Below are 16,088 nucleotides of genomic sequence, written 5' to 3'. Positions count from 1 at the left end.
CTCCAGCCTGGGTGATGGAGTGAGAACCTATCTCAAAAAAAAACCAAAAAACAGAAGTGGTGAAGACCCTGGAGCCCTCTGTAGGAGCTGAGTGGGAAGGCTCAGCCACCATCTGGGATGGGGGTGGTCAGGGTGGGCTTCCTGGAGGAGGTGATGGAGGGTGGGTAGGAGCACAGAGGATCACGGAGGAGATGGGTAGACAGGAGCACGGTGGAGAGGGGGAGACAGTTTGGGGAATCCTGACCACACCTCACCCTCAGGGCGGGCTCTACGAGGCGGTGAATGAGGTCTACAAGAACCTTATCCCCATCCTGGAAGCCCACCGTGACTACAAGCGGCTGGCTGTGGTACATGGCAAACTGCAGGAGGCCTTCACCAAGATCATGCACCAGGTGGACCCAGGCCCGCCCTCCAGGCCCCACCCTCAGCCCCACTCCTCATCCCCAAGGCTGCTGACCTTGGCCCTTCTCTCCCCCACAGAGTTCTGGCTGGGAGGTGAGTCAACCTCGGTGGACAGCCACCTGCTTCTGGGACCCCCATGAGGAGTGGCCAGCAGCCATCAGTGAACACCAGGGGGTGCCAGAGGAGCATGGCCGCTGGCTGCTGGGGCTGGGGCTTAGCGGCCAGGACGCATCCACCCCATCACTTCCCTCCCTTCCCCAAAAATGCACCCCCCAACCCGCCCCAGATCTTGAGGGCAGCTTGTGACTCAGTCAGCTGGGAGCTCTCCAGAGACACCCCTCCCTCTGCCAGGGCCAGCTTGGTCACTGCAGGGGGGGGGCGGGGTGGCTGTGACTCCCTCATGATCTCTTTCTCATCTCTCTGGGTCTCTCACATGGCTTTCCCTATCTTGCTATCTCTCCATCTCTGTGTCTCTTGGTCTCTGTCCCTCCCTGCCTCCCCAGCTTCCAGCCTCCCCCATTTCTGGTTAATGTGTCCCCCGCTCCACCCCTACCCCAACCCTGCTTCTTGCCTGCTTAGGTCTATTTTTAGGCATCTCCTAGTTTGGGGAGAATTTTCTGGCCAAAGATGGCAGAAACCCAGAGTGCAGGCAGGCATGCTGGGTGGGAGCCGGGTGGGGCGGGCAGGTCCTGTCCCTCCCCAGTCTCTGATCTCTCTCATGGAGTGATTCTTACGGGGCAGTGTTAACCAGGACCCTGGGGGTTGAGGGCACTCTGACCTCTGACCTCGCCCATGACATTGTCTCTCTGTGCCCCACACCTCTGGCCCTACCATGTCTGCACCACCCTCCCCGGATCTGCCTTGGTAAGTGAACGTGCAGCCATCCCACTAACTTTCCAGTCATGGGGCGGTGTTCTTGGGGTGGGAGGGAGGGGGTTCCTTCTTCCAAACTTAGGGCTGGGGACAGGAGGAGGGGAATGCCATGGAACAAGGGAGCCAGAGCCCTGTCCCAGAGTGAGAAGCAGCCATCCCTTCCCTCAGCCATTCAAGCATTTATTGGGCACCAATTGTATACCCAGTTTTGTGGGCAAATCAGGGCAGGGAAAGGGAATGTGCTGGAACAAAGGAGTCAGACCCTCGGTCCCAGAGTGAGAGATAGCCATCCCTTCCCACAGCCATTCAAGCATTTATTGAGCACCTACTGTATACCCATTCTTGTGGGCAAATCAGGGGAGGGGAAGGGGAATGCACTGGAACAAAGGAGTCAGAGCCTCTGTCCAGAGTGGGAGACAGCCATCCCTTCCCTCAGCCATCCAAGCATTTATTGGGCACCTTTTGTATACCCTGGACACACCTGTGAGCAATACAGCCCCAATCCTAATTTCATCTTGCAATCCATGCCCCAATGTGTTCAGGGTCCCCTGCCTGTGCCCAAGCCCTGGTGGTCTCAGGGTCCTCACACTCCCATCCTGACACTCAAGGAGACCTGTCTCTGGGGCGGGGAGACCTCCAGCAGGGGCCTCCCAGACAACCACACCCCTTCTCACAGCCCCAGCGAGTGTTTGGGACATATTTCCGCGTGGGCTTCTATGGTGCCCGCTTCGGCGACCTGGATGAGCAGGAGTTTGTGTACAAGGAGCCATCGATCACGAAGCTGGCAGAGATCTCACACCGGCTGGAGGCACGTCCTTATGGTGGGGGGTGGAATGGGGTGTGGGGCTACCTTGGGGATGGAGTAGGGGCTGTCCCTGGGTGGCCCCGAGTCAGCCCTGTGTCCCCAGGAGTTCTACACGGAGAGATTTGGTGATGACGTGGTTGAAATTATCAAAGACTCTAACCCTGTGGACAAGTCCAAGCTGGACTCACAGAAGGTGGGTCCCCCGACTGTTTCCCCAAAACCCTACGTTCACAGAGACTCCAAGTACTATTTCTAAGGACCCTCAAATCCTCTTTCTCTGGGAAACCCCAATCATATTTCACGAGGGACCCCAAAACCTATTCCTCAGGGGATTCCCAAACATCCAGACATAAGACAACCTAGAAATCCCAAAGTCCCCAGATGCAGGGATGCTCAGATCCCCTCTCCAGGAGCAGGGTCTGGGCTGTGCATGCTGCGGCCGTGGGACCCTCACACCCGACCCTGCGCGCAGGCCTACATCCAGATCACGTACGTGGAACCGTACTTTGATACCTACGAGCTCAAAGACAGGGTGACCTACTTCGATCGCAACTATGGGCTTCGCACTTTCCTGTTCTGCACGCCCTTCACACCGGACGGGCGCGCGCACGGGGAGCTTCCGGAGCAGCACAAGCGTAAGACGCTGCTCAGCACCGACCACGCCTTCCCCTACATCAAGACTCGCATCCGTGTGTGCCACCGGGAGGAGGTGGGTGGGACCCTGGGCCCAGGGTGGGGAGATGGGGGGAGGGAAGACACAGGGACCCAGACCCAAGGTGGCCCACGGATCTCTGACCCAGAGAGGGGTGGCACAGGGACCCTAGACTAGATTCACAGGGAGGGGAGGGGAGGAGACATCAGAGCCAGGGGGACCTGGGAGGCAGGATGCAGGGACCCCAAACCCAGGGTAGCCCCAGGGATCCCAGACCCAGAACGAGGAGGCACAGGGAGCCCAGATCTAGGAAGGCCCAGCAAAGAGAGGTGTGGCCCAGGTACCCCAGCATTGGGCTGAGAAGATATGGGGACCGTGAATTCCAATCTCTAAACTGAAACCTCCACCTCCAGACCCAGGGATTCTAGACCCACATAGGGGAAGCACAGGGACCCCAAATCTAAGAAGGCCCAGGGAAGAGAACTCCAGGAATCCCAGATCCGGGGGGAGAGATGTAGATACGCTAGACCAAGAAATTGGCTCATGTACCCCAGAACCAGGCTGGGGACCCCAAACTCCAACTTCCAGGCGCAAACCTCTACCTCTAGACCCAAGGAAGTCTGGAGACCCCAGATGTCAAGCCCCTGCACTCCAGGGCAACACACCCAGCAGACCCAAGGCTGGAACCCCCAGAATCAGACCCAGGAAGCCCCCCAGGTTTTGTTCATTGCCTGGGTTCCAGGACCCCCTTTTGTTCCCAGTGGGGTGTGAGCTGCCCCCAACTGGCTTCGATCAGGACACCTTCAGTCCCAGCAAGAGCATGCCCCTCCCCTCACCCTGCAGACAGTGCTGACGCCAGTGGAGGTGGCCATTGAGGACATGCAGAAGAAGACACGGGAACTGGCCTTTGCCACCGAGCAGGACCCACCAGATGCTAAGATGCTGCAGATGGTGCTTCAGGGATCTGTGGGGCCCACCGTGAACCAGGCACGACTGGTGGAAGGGGGATGCAGGCCCCACGGGGGACTCCAGGCACCATACAGCCTGGCTCACCAGTCCCTCTCACCCCACAGGGTCCCCTGGAGGTGGCCCAGGTGTTTTTAACAGAGATCCCAGAAGACCCCAAGCTCTTCCGGCATCACAACAAATTGCGGCTCTGCTTCAAGGATTTCTGCAAGAAGTAGGCACAAAACCCTCCAAGAGGGGCCTCGTGCCTGCCTGACCTCCGTATCATAGCTCCCTGCCTACCTGATCTCTGCACGGCTCCCCCAACTCCTTGATTCCCATTAAGTCTGCTCTTCCTACCTGACTGCCTACTGCAGGTCTTTCTGCATGTCGGGCCCCGCCTTACAGATGCCCCCACCCCTAGTCCTGCTTCCAGTCCAGTGTGCCAGTCTCTGAGCATCTCTCGCCCTCTGGCCCTCAGATGTGAGGACGCACTGCGGAAAAATAAGGCCCTGATTGGGCAGGACCAGAAGGAGTACCACCGCGAGCTGGAGCGTCACTACAGCCGCCTGCGGGAGGCTCTGCAGCCCCTGCTCACCCAGCGCCTGCCCCAGCTGCTGGCACCCACCCCACCTGGCCTCAGGTGCCTGCCCCGCTGCCCCTCCCCTATCCGAGAGACTGGAGAGAGAGACACAGAGGCAGGCTGGGACAGATACAGGATGGGGGCTGTCGTACACGTACACAGCAACATGTTCGATGGTAGCTTGGATTTGGTTTTGTTTCTGGATTTTTTTTTTTTTTGGAGACAATGTCTCACTCTGTCGCCCAAGCTGGAGTGCAGTGGCACGATCCTGGCTCACTGCAACCTCCACCTCCCAGGTTCCAGCAATTCCCCTGCCTCAGCCTCCTGAGTACCTGGGATTACAGGTGTCTACCACCACACCCAGCTAATTTGTTTTTTTGTTTTTTTTTTTGTTTTTTTTTTAATTTTTTAAAGATGGGGTTTCACTATGTTGGTAAGGCTGGTCTTGAACTCCCAACCTCAGGTGATCCGCCCACCTTGGCCTCCAAAGTGCTTGGATTACAGGCATGAGCCACCACGCCCGGCCATTAGTTGTATTTTTAGTAAAGACAGGGTTTCAGCATGTTGGCCAGGCTGGTCTCGAACTCCTGACCTCAGGTGGTCCACCTGCCTTGGCCTTCCAAAGTGCTGGGATTACAGTATGAGCCACCACCACACCCAGCTTCGGTAGCTTCAGCTTTGCGTCAGCATCTGAGTGTGTCATCCAGGTGTACAAAGGCAGGGCAGGTTCTAAGCAGTCATTTCCCTGCTATATGAATTCATCTTTCTGAGCCTCGGTTTCTACATCTGTAAAATGGGGAGGATTCATACCTTCCATGGTGGACTGCAAGAGAGAATCTGAGAATCCCATAGCCAGATCAGGGGCAGGAGAGACGCCAGAAAGATCCTCCGAGGAGGACGAGGAGAACAAAGAAGATCTGGGCTGGGGCGGTCTATGGAGTTGGGGCCCCATGGCCACGCTGACACACCTTCATTCCTTTCCCAGGACCTCGAACAGAGCAAGTTTCCGAAAGGCAGACCTCTGAGCCCGCAGGGACCAAAGCTGCACCTAGAGGAACAGGCACCCAGGCCTCAGCTGTCTGCTGGGAGGAGTCCCCCCTGGTGCCCACTGGGCCATGGAGTGACCATATTGCACTTGGGGCTGCGCCCTCTGTCCCTGTGTCCCCATCTGTGTGTGCACTGATGCTTCCTCCTCCCTTTTTTAATTTAAAATGGTTTTTATAAGCAACCTGTGCAGTGTGGTGCGGTAACTAGGGGCTGGGTCACATGCTCGTCACGTGGTCACAGTCCACACTGCCCCATATCCACACATCCTGCATCATCAATGGAGACGCCAAGAACCTACTGGGTGCCAGGGACATCATAACAACAGACACAAATGTCACATGCTTAATGGCAATAATGCCTGGGTTTTTGGTTTTTGGGTTTTTTTAAGAGACAGGGTCTCCACTCAGTCCTCCAGGTTGGAATGCAGTGTCACAGTCATGGCTCACTGCAGCATCAAACTCTGGGGCTCCAGCCTCCTAAGTGGCAGGAATTATAGGCACGTGCCACTATGCCTGGCTTTTTTTTTTTTTTTTTTTTTTTTTTGAGATGGAGTCTCGATCTGTCACCAGGCTCGAGTGCAGTGGTGCAACCTCGGCTCAATGCAACAACCTCCGCCTCCTGGGTTCAAGAGATTCTCTTGCCTCAGCCTCCCTACAGGCTTGTGCCACCAAGCCTGACTATTTTCGTATTTTTAGTAGACGGGGTTTCACCACGTTGGCCAGGATTGTCTCGATATCCTGACCTCCTAATCTGCCTCCCTCAGCCTCCCAAAGTCCTGGGATTACAGGCATGAGCCACTGCACCCAGCCCACTTTTTTTTTTAAGAGACAGAGTCTTGCTCTGTTGCACAGGCTGGTCTCAAATTCCTGAGCTCAAGGAGTCCTCCTGCCTCAGTGTCCTTAAACACAGAGATTACAAGTGTGAGCCACCTCGTCAGCCTGACATTTATTAAACCCTTACTGAGTGGCTGGCTGTGTACAAAAGGGCTCCCAGAAAGATCTCTGCAAAAGTAGGCCACTCATTCAGGAGCCTTTTTAACCCGAGGGACCTGCTTCCTAATGGTGAGGCCCCTTCCTAATGGTTAGTGAATTTTCTCAACACTCCTATCAGGTAGCTAACATGATTATCTCCATTTTACAGATGGGTAAACTAAGGCACAGAGCAGCAAAAGTTTGGTGCGTCTGGAATGAGAGTCCAGGTCTGGCCGGCTCCAGCGCCCGGGCTCGTGCAGCCTCCCCTCTCGCGCGGCGGTCACGCCACCGTGTGCCAAGGCTGCGCTGGGCCGCTTCCAGTCCTGGGCCGCCCGGGGGAGGGGTGACCTCCCGCCGCCGCGCCCGCCCCGCGCGCCCTCCCCTAGCTGGGCCCCTGCCAGCCCCACCCGCTCCCGCCGCCCAGCCGTTCCGCCCCCCGCAGCGGCCCAGGGACAGCTGGCGGTGGGGGAACCCTACCTCAGGGACTTAGGGAGGAAGGAAGGACAAAGCCGGACACCCCGGCGCGCACACACACCTGCTGTCCAGGTGAGATCCAGTCTCTAACCAGCGCATTTTTCACCCCCATCCCCCACCGCGCCCGGGCGGCTGGAGGGGGCGGGGCCCGCTGGAGGGCGGGGCCAGTTGGAGGGGCGGGGAGGGGCGGAGCCACCCCTGAGGGCTGGGCGCCCGGGCGGCGGCGCGCGAGGACGCACGGGCGGCGGGACGCAGGGACGGCGGCGGCCGGAGCGCGCCAGGCGAGTGGCACCCGGGGCTGGGTAGGGGTTCAAGTCCGGTTTGGGGATCGAGTGTGCACCCCCTCCACCTGCTGTCCTACATCCCACCTCCGACCCTGAGACACGACCTCGCTGGTCTCAACGAGCCGCTGCCTCCAACTCCACCTTCTGTGTCCAAACTTTCCGGACTTGGAGTGTCTCTGTCCCCGCGTCCCTGCCCGCTCCCCATCTTTGACCCCTTACCCGCATCGATTCTTGCTGCCCTGCCCGTTTCCCCAGTCGTGGCTCCCCTCTCCCCGCTCTCCACTGACTGTCCCCCTTTCTGCCTCTGTCTCCTCCCCGCACTGTCCCCCCTCGCTCTCCTCCGCGGCCGTGCCCCAGGCGGCGGGAAGACCGCCGGGCGTCCGGCCGGCTGGGCCTGGGCTTGGCGGCTGGGCCGGCTTGGGGAGCGGCAGCTGTTTGCCATTAGCCGGGGATCCCACAGGCCCCACCCCCTCCCTGCACGGGGCGGGGTCCTTCTTACTCCCCCAAGTTTGGGGCGGGAAGAGAGCCGGGAAGACCCCTGCGATGTGCAGGCAGGTCTGGGGTGGTGGGTTGGGGAGATCTGCGTCCCTTCCCTGAGCTCCCTACATGTCTCCTCTGGTAGTCTCCAGTCTTTCCATCTCTGTCTTTTCCAATCTCCCGCTCCCCAGGGGTTCCATAGCGAGAGAAGGGTCTCAGTCACAGACATCCATCTTCCCCATCACACCCCCTTATCTCCTTTCTCTTCTTATCTGCGACTCGCTGGTCCTCATCGAGGGCGGTCAGATGACTGAGGACCCCCAGACCTCAGTCTTCATATCTGGGAAATGGGTAGTGATATCTGGTGTGGGGTCTGGGGGTGGTGACTTGGTGGGCAGTGGGGGGATCCACCACGCTTAGGTTCACCTTCAGGCCCAGCCACTTCCCCATGGCCCCAGTGACCCGAGGCAAGTCACTGTACCTTTCTGTGCCCTCTGCATCGCCTTGTCTGTGAAACGGGAGGATAACTGCCCATCTCATGGAATTGCCATGACAAAAGAGTTGATGTAAGGCCGGGCATGGTGGCTCATGCCTGTAATCCCAGCACTTTGGGAGGCCAGGGCATGTGGATCATGACGAGATCGAGACTATCCTGGCCAACATGGTGAAACCCCGCCTCTACTAAAAATACAAAAATTAACTGGGTGTAGTGGGGTGTGCCTGTAGTCCCAGTTATTTGGGAAGCTGAGGTAGGAGAATCCAGGAGGCGGAGGTTGCAGTGAGCTGAGATCCCGCCACTGCATTCCAGCCTGGGACAGAGGGAGACTCCACCTCAAAAAAAAAAAAAAGAGTTGATGTTATTATTACTGTTACTAATACCATTTGCCCAGGAGCACCCTCACTTCCCCCCAGCTATTCTAATCCGCTCTCTCCCTGCTTCTCCATCTCTCTCTGGTTGCCAGAAAATATTTTCGATCAACTTCCTGTTGCTCTGGGGCGAGCCTCCAGGCAAATGGAAAAACGAATTTCCTGCAATTGGTGACCTGTGTTCCAGGTGTTGAAAGACAGAGGAGAGGAAAGACAGGGAGAGAGACAGAGACAGAGAGAGAGAGAGAGAGAGAGACGCGGAAGGACAGAGACGTGGAGACAAACAGAGAGAGACTTGGAAAGAGAAAAGGCAAGACGGGACAGGAGAACAAGGACCAGCTCAGCTGCCCCCGGAGCCCCAGCCCTGCCTTCATGCCCAGCAGGTGCCCTACCTGGCCCATCCTCCCAAGGTACCTGCTGCCCTGGCACCCACAAAGGATCCACTCTGGTGGTGGGATGGGCTGGGACCTCTGCAGCATGGTGGCTGGAGGTCAGATAACAGAAAGGACCAGCCAAGTTCAGGCTGGTTATATTGGGGACAAAAGAGCCCTGGCCAGCCTCCAGGGCTGAGGGGGGTTTAGTGAGAGGCTCTGATTGTCCCTCCCTTTTGCAGCCTCCAGGCGCCCCCTCTTACTTCCTCCCCTCCACCCCCACGACTTCCCCGGGCCACCGCCCGGCCCTCTATCCCTACTGCGCCCCTAAGCCCAGACGCATCCTAGGCGGGCAGGAAGTTCTGTGTAGCCCGGCAGTGAAACTGTTTATTTTTAGAGAAAATTGTTTCCATAAAGGGGAAAGGCTTCACTCCTAGCTGCCTCCCCAACTTTTCCCTCCCCAGCCCCCGCTGCCCTAGTCCAGGCCTGACCAAGCTCTCAGCTTTGGGGTCACTGGGTATCCCCTTTGCCATGCTTGGCCTCTCTTTGTCCCCCTGTGTCTGTCTCCTCAGATCCTTGCCAAAAGAGGAGGTTCCCCTCTTCCCCCACCCCTTAGTGCCTCAACCCCCATCTTTCCCTGTGGCCAGCTCTGGGCCTGGGCTGAGGGGAGGGGGTGCAGGAAGGGTGGAGCCTATTAGGCTTGGGGCCCCCCAGCCCGAGGGCCATGTGGAGGCCAGGCTGTGGGAACAGCTGGAGCCTGTCCAGAGGCTGGACAGATGTGCAGGCAGGCAGTGAAGTTTGATTTCTTTGTTCCAGAACTGCAGTGGGGGGAGGGGGTGGGGAACCCACCCCTCCTTCCACAGCCAGGCTGCGTTTGCACCTCTGAGTGGGTCCCAGACCTGGGTGGAGGGCCAGGTGGCCCAGCTGTGGAGGGGGCTGGCCTCATTTCCTCCCCTCCCCCTACAGACTCCTAACTGGGGTTCCCTTTCCCCAGGTAAGCCTCAGCCAGTGCTGCAGGCAGTCTGACTCACAGTCCCTCAAGTGACTTCCAAGGAGCATCTGCAGACAAGAGGATGGCCCAGGTCCTGCACGTGCCTGCCCCCTTCCCAGGTCAGGGGACTCGGGGAAGAGGGCCCTGCCCGGGGGAGCTTCAGTCCTGGAAGCCTGAGGGACAGTGGACCCTGCCTTGGGGGCTTTGAGGGTGGGACACACAGCCCAACAATTAGAGGTCTAAGGGAGTAGGCAGAGTCCTGCCCTGAGAGGGTCTGAGGAGGGTGGCAGAGTCTTATCAAAAAAAGGAGGTTGTCTGAGCGGGGATATAGGGCCCTGTCCTGGGGGCCTTTGGGAGAGGAGATGGCCTAGCACCTAGAGTCTGATGGGGAGGGAGAGCCCTGCCCAGGGAGGCTGAGAGCAGACACAGTCGAGCGCCAGGTGGGCTCCCATCTCTTGGGAATGAACGCCACCTCTCCCGGGCATCAGTCTTTGCCCTAAGAATGGGGACAGCAGGATTCAACAGTTCTGCTGTTTCTCCCACCCCAGGGACCGCTGGCCCAGCCTCCCCACCGGCCTTCCCTCCCAAGGAGCCCGACCCACCCTACTCCGTGGAGACCCCCTATGGCTACCGCCTGGACCTGGACTTCCTCAAGTACGTGGACGACATTGAGAAGGGCCACACGCTGCGTCGTGTGGCAGTGCAGCGCCGCCCCCGCCTGGGCTCTTTGCCTCGCGGCCCCGGCTCCTGGTGGACGTCCACCGAGTCACTGTGCTCCAACGCCAGTGGGGACAGCCGGCACTCAGCCTACTCTTACTGTGGCCGCGGCTTCTACCCTCAGTATGGTGCTCTGGAGACCCGCGGTGGCTTCAATCCGAGGGTGGAGCGCACACTGCTGGATGCCCGTCGCCGTCTTGAGGACCAGGCAGCCACACCCACCGGCCTGGGCTCCCTGACCCCCAGTGCAGCTGGCTCGACGGGCTCCCTGGTGGGCGTGGGGTTGCCACCCCCGACACCACGGAGTTCGGGACTGTCCACGCCAGTGCCTCCCAGCGCTAGTCACCTGGCCCACGTGCGGGAGCAGATGGCAGGAGCCCTGCGGAAGCTTCGACAGTTGGAGGAGCAGGTGAAGCTGATCCCGGTGCTCCAGGTGAAGCTGTCGGTGCTCCAGGAGGAAAAGCGGCAGCTCACAGTGCAACTCAAGAGCCAGAAGTTCCTGGGCCACCCCGCGGGGAGCCGGGGCCGCAGCGAGCTCTGCCTGGACCTCCCCGATCCCCCAGAGGACCCAGTGGCACCCGAGACCCGGAGTGTGGGCACCTGGGTCCGAGAACAGGACTTGGGCATGCCTGATGGGGAGGCAGCCCTTGCCGCCAAGGTCGCTGTGCTGGAGACCCAGCTCAAGAAGGCGCGGCAGGAGCTGCAGGCAGCTCTGGTCCAGCAGGCCCACCCCCAGCCCCAGGCCTGGCCACCGCCGGACAGCCCGGTCCGTGTGGACACTGTCCGGGTGGTGGAAGGGCCGCGGGAGGTAGAGGTGGTGGCCAGCACAGCCGCTGGCACCCCTGCACAGCGGGCCCAGAGTCTGGAGCCTTACGGGGCAGGGCTGAGGGCCCTGGCAATGCCTGGTGGGCCCGAGAGCCCCCCTGTGTTCTGCAGCCAGGAGGTGGTGGAGACGATGTGCCCAGCGCCCACTGTGGCCACCAGCAACGTCCACGTGGTGAAGAAGATTAGCATCACAGAGCGCAGCTGTGATGGAACAGCAGGTAAGCAGGGAAACAGTGGGGGGCTCTTTATTCCCATGGCTCAGCCTGGACCCTCAGAATGCCAGGGTCCAGGCGGGGCATGGTGATGCACACCTGTAATCCCAGCAATTTGGGAGGGCAAGGTGGGCAGATCGCTTGAGCTCAGGAGTTCAAGACCAGCCTGGCCCACATGGTAAAACCCATCTCTACGAAAAATGCAAAACAGCCAGGTGTGGTAGTACGTGCCTGTAATCTCAGCTACTCAGGAGGCTGAGACAGGAGACTAGCTTGAGCCTGCGAGGCGGAGGTTGCAGTGAGCCGAGATTATACCACTGCACTCCAGCCTGGCAACAGGAGACTCTGTCTCAAAAAAAAAAAAAAAAAAAAGAATGCCAAGGTCCAGCGCCAGCCCTGGCCTTCCCCCAGACACATCACTCCAACTCTTAGAGTCTCTGTCTTGTCATCAACAAAACAGGGAGAATCGTGCAGTCACCCTTAGGGCTGTAGCAACCATACAGAGAAATTAGGTGCCTGCCACTTTATCAGTATCCAGAAAGCGGGAGGTGTTTGGGGAAAGTTCCACAAGGCTGTTGGTTTGCGAGGCAGGAATCAATCTCAGAGCAGTTTAAGCAGTGAAAAGGAAATGACAGCTTTAGGCATGGCTGGATCCAGGTGCACGAACATCTTGTTGTTTTGTTGTTGTGATTGTTGTCCGCCTGTAATCCCAGCACTTTGGGAGGCCAAGGTGGGTGGACGACGAAGTCAAGAGATCGAGACCATCCTGGCCAACATGGTGAAACCCCCCCATCTCTACTAAAAAATACAAAAATTAGCCAGGGGTGGTGGTACATGTCTGTGGTCCCAGCTACTCGGGAGGCGGAGGCAGGAGAATCACTTGAACTCAGGAGGCAGAGGTTGCAGTGAGCCGAGATTGTGCCACTGCACTCTAGCCTGGCGACAGAGCAAGACTCCATCTTAAAAAACAAAAAAAAAGGGAGATAGAGTCTCGCTCTGTTTCCCAGGCTGGAGTGCAATCATGGCTCACTGCAGCCTGGACGTCCTGGGTTCAAGCAGTCCTCCCTCCTGAGTAGCTGGGACCACAAGCACACACCACTGTCCCTCACTAATTTTTTTTACTTTTTGTAGAGACAAAGTCTTGTTATGTTGTGCAGGCTGGTCTCAAACTTCTGAGCTCAAGTGATCCTCCTGTCTTGGCCTCCCAGAGTGCTGGGATTATAAGCGTGAGCCACCACTCTGGCCTCAGTGCTCAGATATCATGTATGTAACTTGGTGTCTTTCTCTTTTTGTTTACCGTGGGGGGCTTCCCTTTCAGGCAGGCAAAGAAAGGTGACCTCACTGCCCCAGGCGTTTCCATGTCCAATTTAGTGGAGTGGGCACTCCTTAGTCCAAAGAGGACCTGTAAAAATCCCAGGGGTGGCCCTCATTGGCTGGCCTGGGTCATATGCCCATCGCTGAGCCAATCACAGTGTCACTGGCTGCCCAGCTATGGATGCTGGGGGTAGGGGAGCCCCACCCAAGGCCTGTGGCCTTTGAGGGAGGAAGTGGGTGCTTCCCAGAGGAAGTACTGAGTCCTCATGCCAGGAAAGGGGCTGCCAGCACTGCAGAATGTCAGCTGCCGGGTTGTCCTGAGGTCCCTGGGAGAAGCTACCCAAATGATTCATAATAACGACAGGTGGGCCGGGTGCAGTTGCTCATGCCTGTCATCTCAGAATTTTGGGAGGCTAACACAGGTGGATCACTTGAGGTCAGATCACTCAGGAGCTCAAGACCAGCCTGGCCAACACAGTGAAACCCTGTCTCTACTAAAAATATAAAAATTATCTGGGTGTGGTGGCATGCACCTGTAATCCCAGCTACTCCGGAGGCTGAGGCAGGAGAATCGCTTGGATCCGGGAGGTAGGGATTGCAGTGAGCTGAGCTGAGATGGCAACACTGTACTCCAGCGTGGGTGACAGAGTGACTGTGTCTCAAAATAAGAATAGTGACAGCTACCTGGACATGGTGGCTCACGCCCGTAATTCCAGTACTTTGAGAGGTAGAGGCAGACCACTTGAGGCCAGGAGTTCAAGACTGGCCTGGCCAACATGGTGAAACCCTGTCTCTACTAAAACTACAACAATTAGCTGGACACGGAGACGCACACCTGGATTCCTAGCTACTTGGGAGACTGAGGCAGGAGAAGCACTTCAACCTGGGAGCCGGAGGTTGTACTCCAGCCTGGGTGACACAGTGAAATTCTGTCTCAAAATAATAATGATAATCATAATAATGACAGCTGTTCTTGAAACATGGTGGGGGGGCTCTGCCAGGCACCCAGATTCATGCTGTGTGATACTGGGTGAGCTCAGCACCTAGGCCTAAACATTCCTCTAGAGAGGTGGAGAATTGATGAATTAATGCACACAGTTAAGTGCTGCTTGCTGCTTCTGCTGATAATGTTCTGTCAACCCTGTTGGTTGGTTGGTTGGTTGGTTGGTTGGTTGGTTGGTTTATTTATTTATTTAGAGACAGAGTCTTGCTCTGTCGCCAGGCTGGAGTGCAGTGGCGCAGTCTTGGCTCACTGCAACCTCCACCTCCCAGGTTCAAGCAATTATCCTGCCTCAGCCTCCACAGGTGCTTGCCACCACACCCCGCTAATTTTGTATTTTTACCACGCCCCGCTAATTTTGTATATTTGTATTGTGTTGGAGACCGGGTTTCACCATGTTGGCCAGAATGGTCTCGATCTCTGGTCAATGCTGTTTATACCTGGGGAAACTGAGGCTTAAGGAGAGGATTCATTTGTCCTGTGTCACAGCCAGGAAGTGGCTGAACTGAGGCAGGATCTAAACCCAGGACATCAAGCCTGTAATCGTAGCACTTTGGGAGGCCAAGGTGGGTGGATCACCTGAGATCAGGAGATCGAGACCAGCATGACCAATGTGGCGAAACCCTGTCGCTACTAAAAATATAAAAATTAGCTGGGTGTGGTGGCACATGTCTGTAATCCCAGCTACTTGGGAGGCTGAGGCAGGAGAATTGCTTGAACGCAGGAGGCGGGGATTGTAATAAGCCAAGATTGCGCCACTGCACTCCAGCCTGGGTGATAGAGTGAGACTCTATCTCAAATAATGATAATAATAATGATGATTATAAATAAATAAACCCAGGACAGCTTGAACCTGCAGCAGGTCTCAAAGGTAGGGCCCAAGTTCTCATCCCAGCCTGAGATGCCAGGTGGCCAGAGCCCCTAGCGGCAGACCGGAGGGCACAGGCTGCAGGGCAGGGACCCAGCTGTGTTTTCTCGCTGGCCCGGGTTGTTCCTGGCCAGCTCTGGACACCACCCGCCTGTTCTATGTCTATCCCAAACACCCGGCCCTGCGGTTCTGGCCCCCACCCAGAGGCTCCGCCTGGCCCAGCCTCCAAATCTCTGAAAGGCAACCACCATTCCAGACGTGTCTCCCAGAGCAGCCAGAGGCCTTCTGCCTGCAGGGCAAAGGGACAAACAGACATAGCGATATCCACCTTCTTTGCATTCGAGCTGCTGTCCTGAAAGTTCTTCCTGGAGTCTCATTTTATTCCCTCTTGCTGCAGCCAGCCCCAATTTCTGCCTTGCTTGTGCCAAGCTGGAATGTCTTAATTCATTTCTATATCTTCACTGAGTCTCACTCTGTCGTCCGGGCTGGAGTGCAGTGACACAATCTCGGTTTACTGCAACCTCCACCCTCTGGGTTCAATTCAAGCAATTCTCCTGCCTCAGCCTCCCGAGTAGCTGGGACTACAGGTGCGCACCACCACGCCCAGCTAATTTTTGTATTTTTAGTAGAGACGGGGTTTCACCTTGTTCTTGGCCAGGCTGGTCTCGAACTCCCGACCTCAGATGATCTGCCTGCCTCGGCCTCCAAAAGTGCTGGGATTATAGGTGTGAGCCACCGCACCCAGCCCTTAATTCATTTCTCTATCTTCTCATTCACTGTTACCGAGTGCCTACTATGTTCCAGATTCTTCTGTGCACTGAGGACAAACCAGTGTACAACACAGGCACAGAAACCACTGCAGTATCCGCAGTATCAGTGCCAACATGGTGACACATTCCTGTGGTCCCAGCTACTTGGGAGGCTGAAGGTGGGAGGATGGCTTGAGCCCAGCCGTTCAAGACTGCAGTGAGCCACAATGGCGCCATTGCACTCCAGCCTGGGTGACAGTGAGACCCTGTCTCTATAAATAATAAAAAAAAAAAAAAGCCACTGCAATAAATAAGAAAGAGAGTGCAATAGATGAAGGATGAATTATCATTGCAGAGAATGTGTGGGAAGCAGACAGGATAGGCATGGGGGTGATTCCAATTCTGTTTTCCCTGCTCCTTAGCTCTGTATCTTTGAGCAAGCAATTTGTTTTTTTGAGATGGAGTCTCGCTCTGTCACCCAGGCTGGAGTGCAGTGATACAATCTCAGCTCACTGCAACCTTCACCTTCCTGGTCAAGAGATTTTCCTGCCTCAGCCTCCCAGATAGCTGGAATTACAGGTGCCTACCACCACACCTGGCTAATTTTTGTATTTTTAGTAGAGATGGGGTTTTACTGTGTAGGCCAGGCTGCTCTCAAACA

The 16,088-nt window shown here is 57.0% G+C and overlaps 2 protein-coding genes across 11 annotated transcripts in view; both read left to right on the top strand.

Moving 5' to 3' along the window:
- Positions 1–5,488, top strand: part of DOCK6 (dedicator of cytokinesis 6) — a 60,806-nt gene extending 55,318 nt beyond the window's left edge. For all 8 annotated transcript variants that reach the window (XM_078360599.1, XM_035287010.3, XM_035287009.3 and 5 more), the window contains 9 exons: positions 261–392; positions 481–495; positions 1,958–2,083; positions 2,184–2,273; positions 2,553–2,789; positions 3,576–3,719; positions 3,806–3,912; positions 4,159–4,320; positions 5,246–5,488. In XM_078360599.1, coding sequence (XP_078216725.1) covers positions 261–392; positions 481–495; positions 1,958–2,083; positions 2,184–2,273; positions 2,553–2,789; positions 3,576–3,719; positions 3,806–3,912; positions 4,159–4,320; positions 5,246–5,285 — 1,053 coding nt within the window. In that variant the 3' untranslated portion in view covers positions 5,286–5,488. The remainder of the gene's footprint in view (positions 1–260; positions 393–480; positions 496–1,957; positions 2,084–2,183; positions 2,274–2,552; positions 2,790–3,575; positions 3,720–3,805; positions 3,913–4,158; positions 4,321–5,245) is intronic.
- Positions 5,489–6,674: 1,186 nt separating this feature from the next.
- The window catches only part of KANK2 (KN motif and ankyrin repeat domains 2), a 33,447-nt gene continuing 24,033 nt past the window's right edge, over positions 6,675–16,088 (top strand). The window contains exons 1-4 of one of the 3 annotated variants that reach the window (XM_017967812.4): positions 6,675–6,824; positions 8,568–8,790; positions 9,746–9,861; positions 10,291–11,502. In XM_017967812.4, the coding sequence (XP_017823301.3) occupies positions 9,825–9,861; positions 10,291–11,502 (1,249 nt within the window). In that variant the 5' untranslated portion in view covers positions 6,675–6,824; positions 8,568–8,790; positions 9,746–9,824. Of the gene's footprint in view, positions 6,825–6,959; positions 7,034–8,567; positions 8,791–9,745; positions 9,862–10,290; positions 11,503–16,088 lie in introns of those variants that run through there. The other 2 variants (XM_035287011.3, XM_035287012.3) reach the window with 2 other exon arrangements.

The sequence above is a fragment of the Callithrix jacchus genome, chromosome 22 (assembly GCF_049354715.1).
Source record: "Callithrix jacchus isolate 240 chromosome 22, calJac240_pri, whole genome shotgun sequence".
Lineage (NCBI taxonomy): Eukaryota > Metazoa > Chordata > Mammalia > Primates > Cebidae > Callithrix > Callithrix jacchus.
This window is presented reverse-complemented; position numbering and strand designations above follow the sequence as displayed.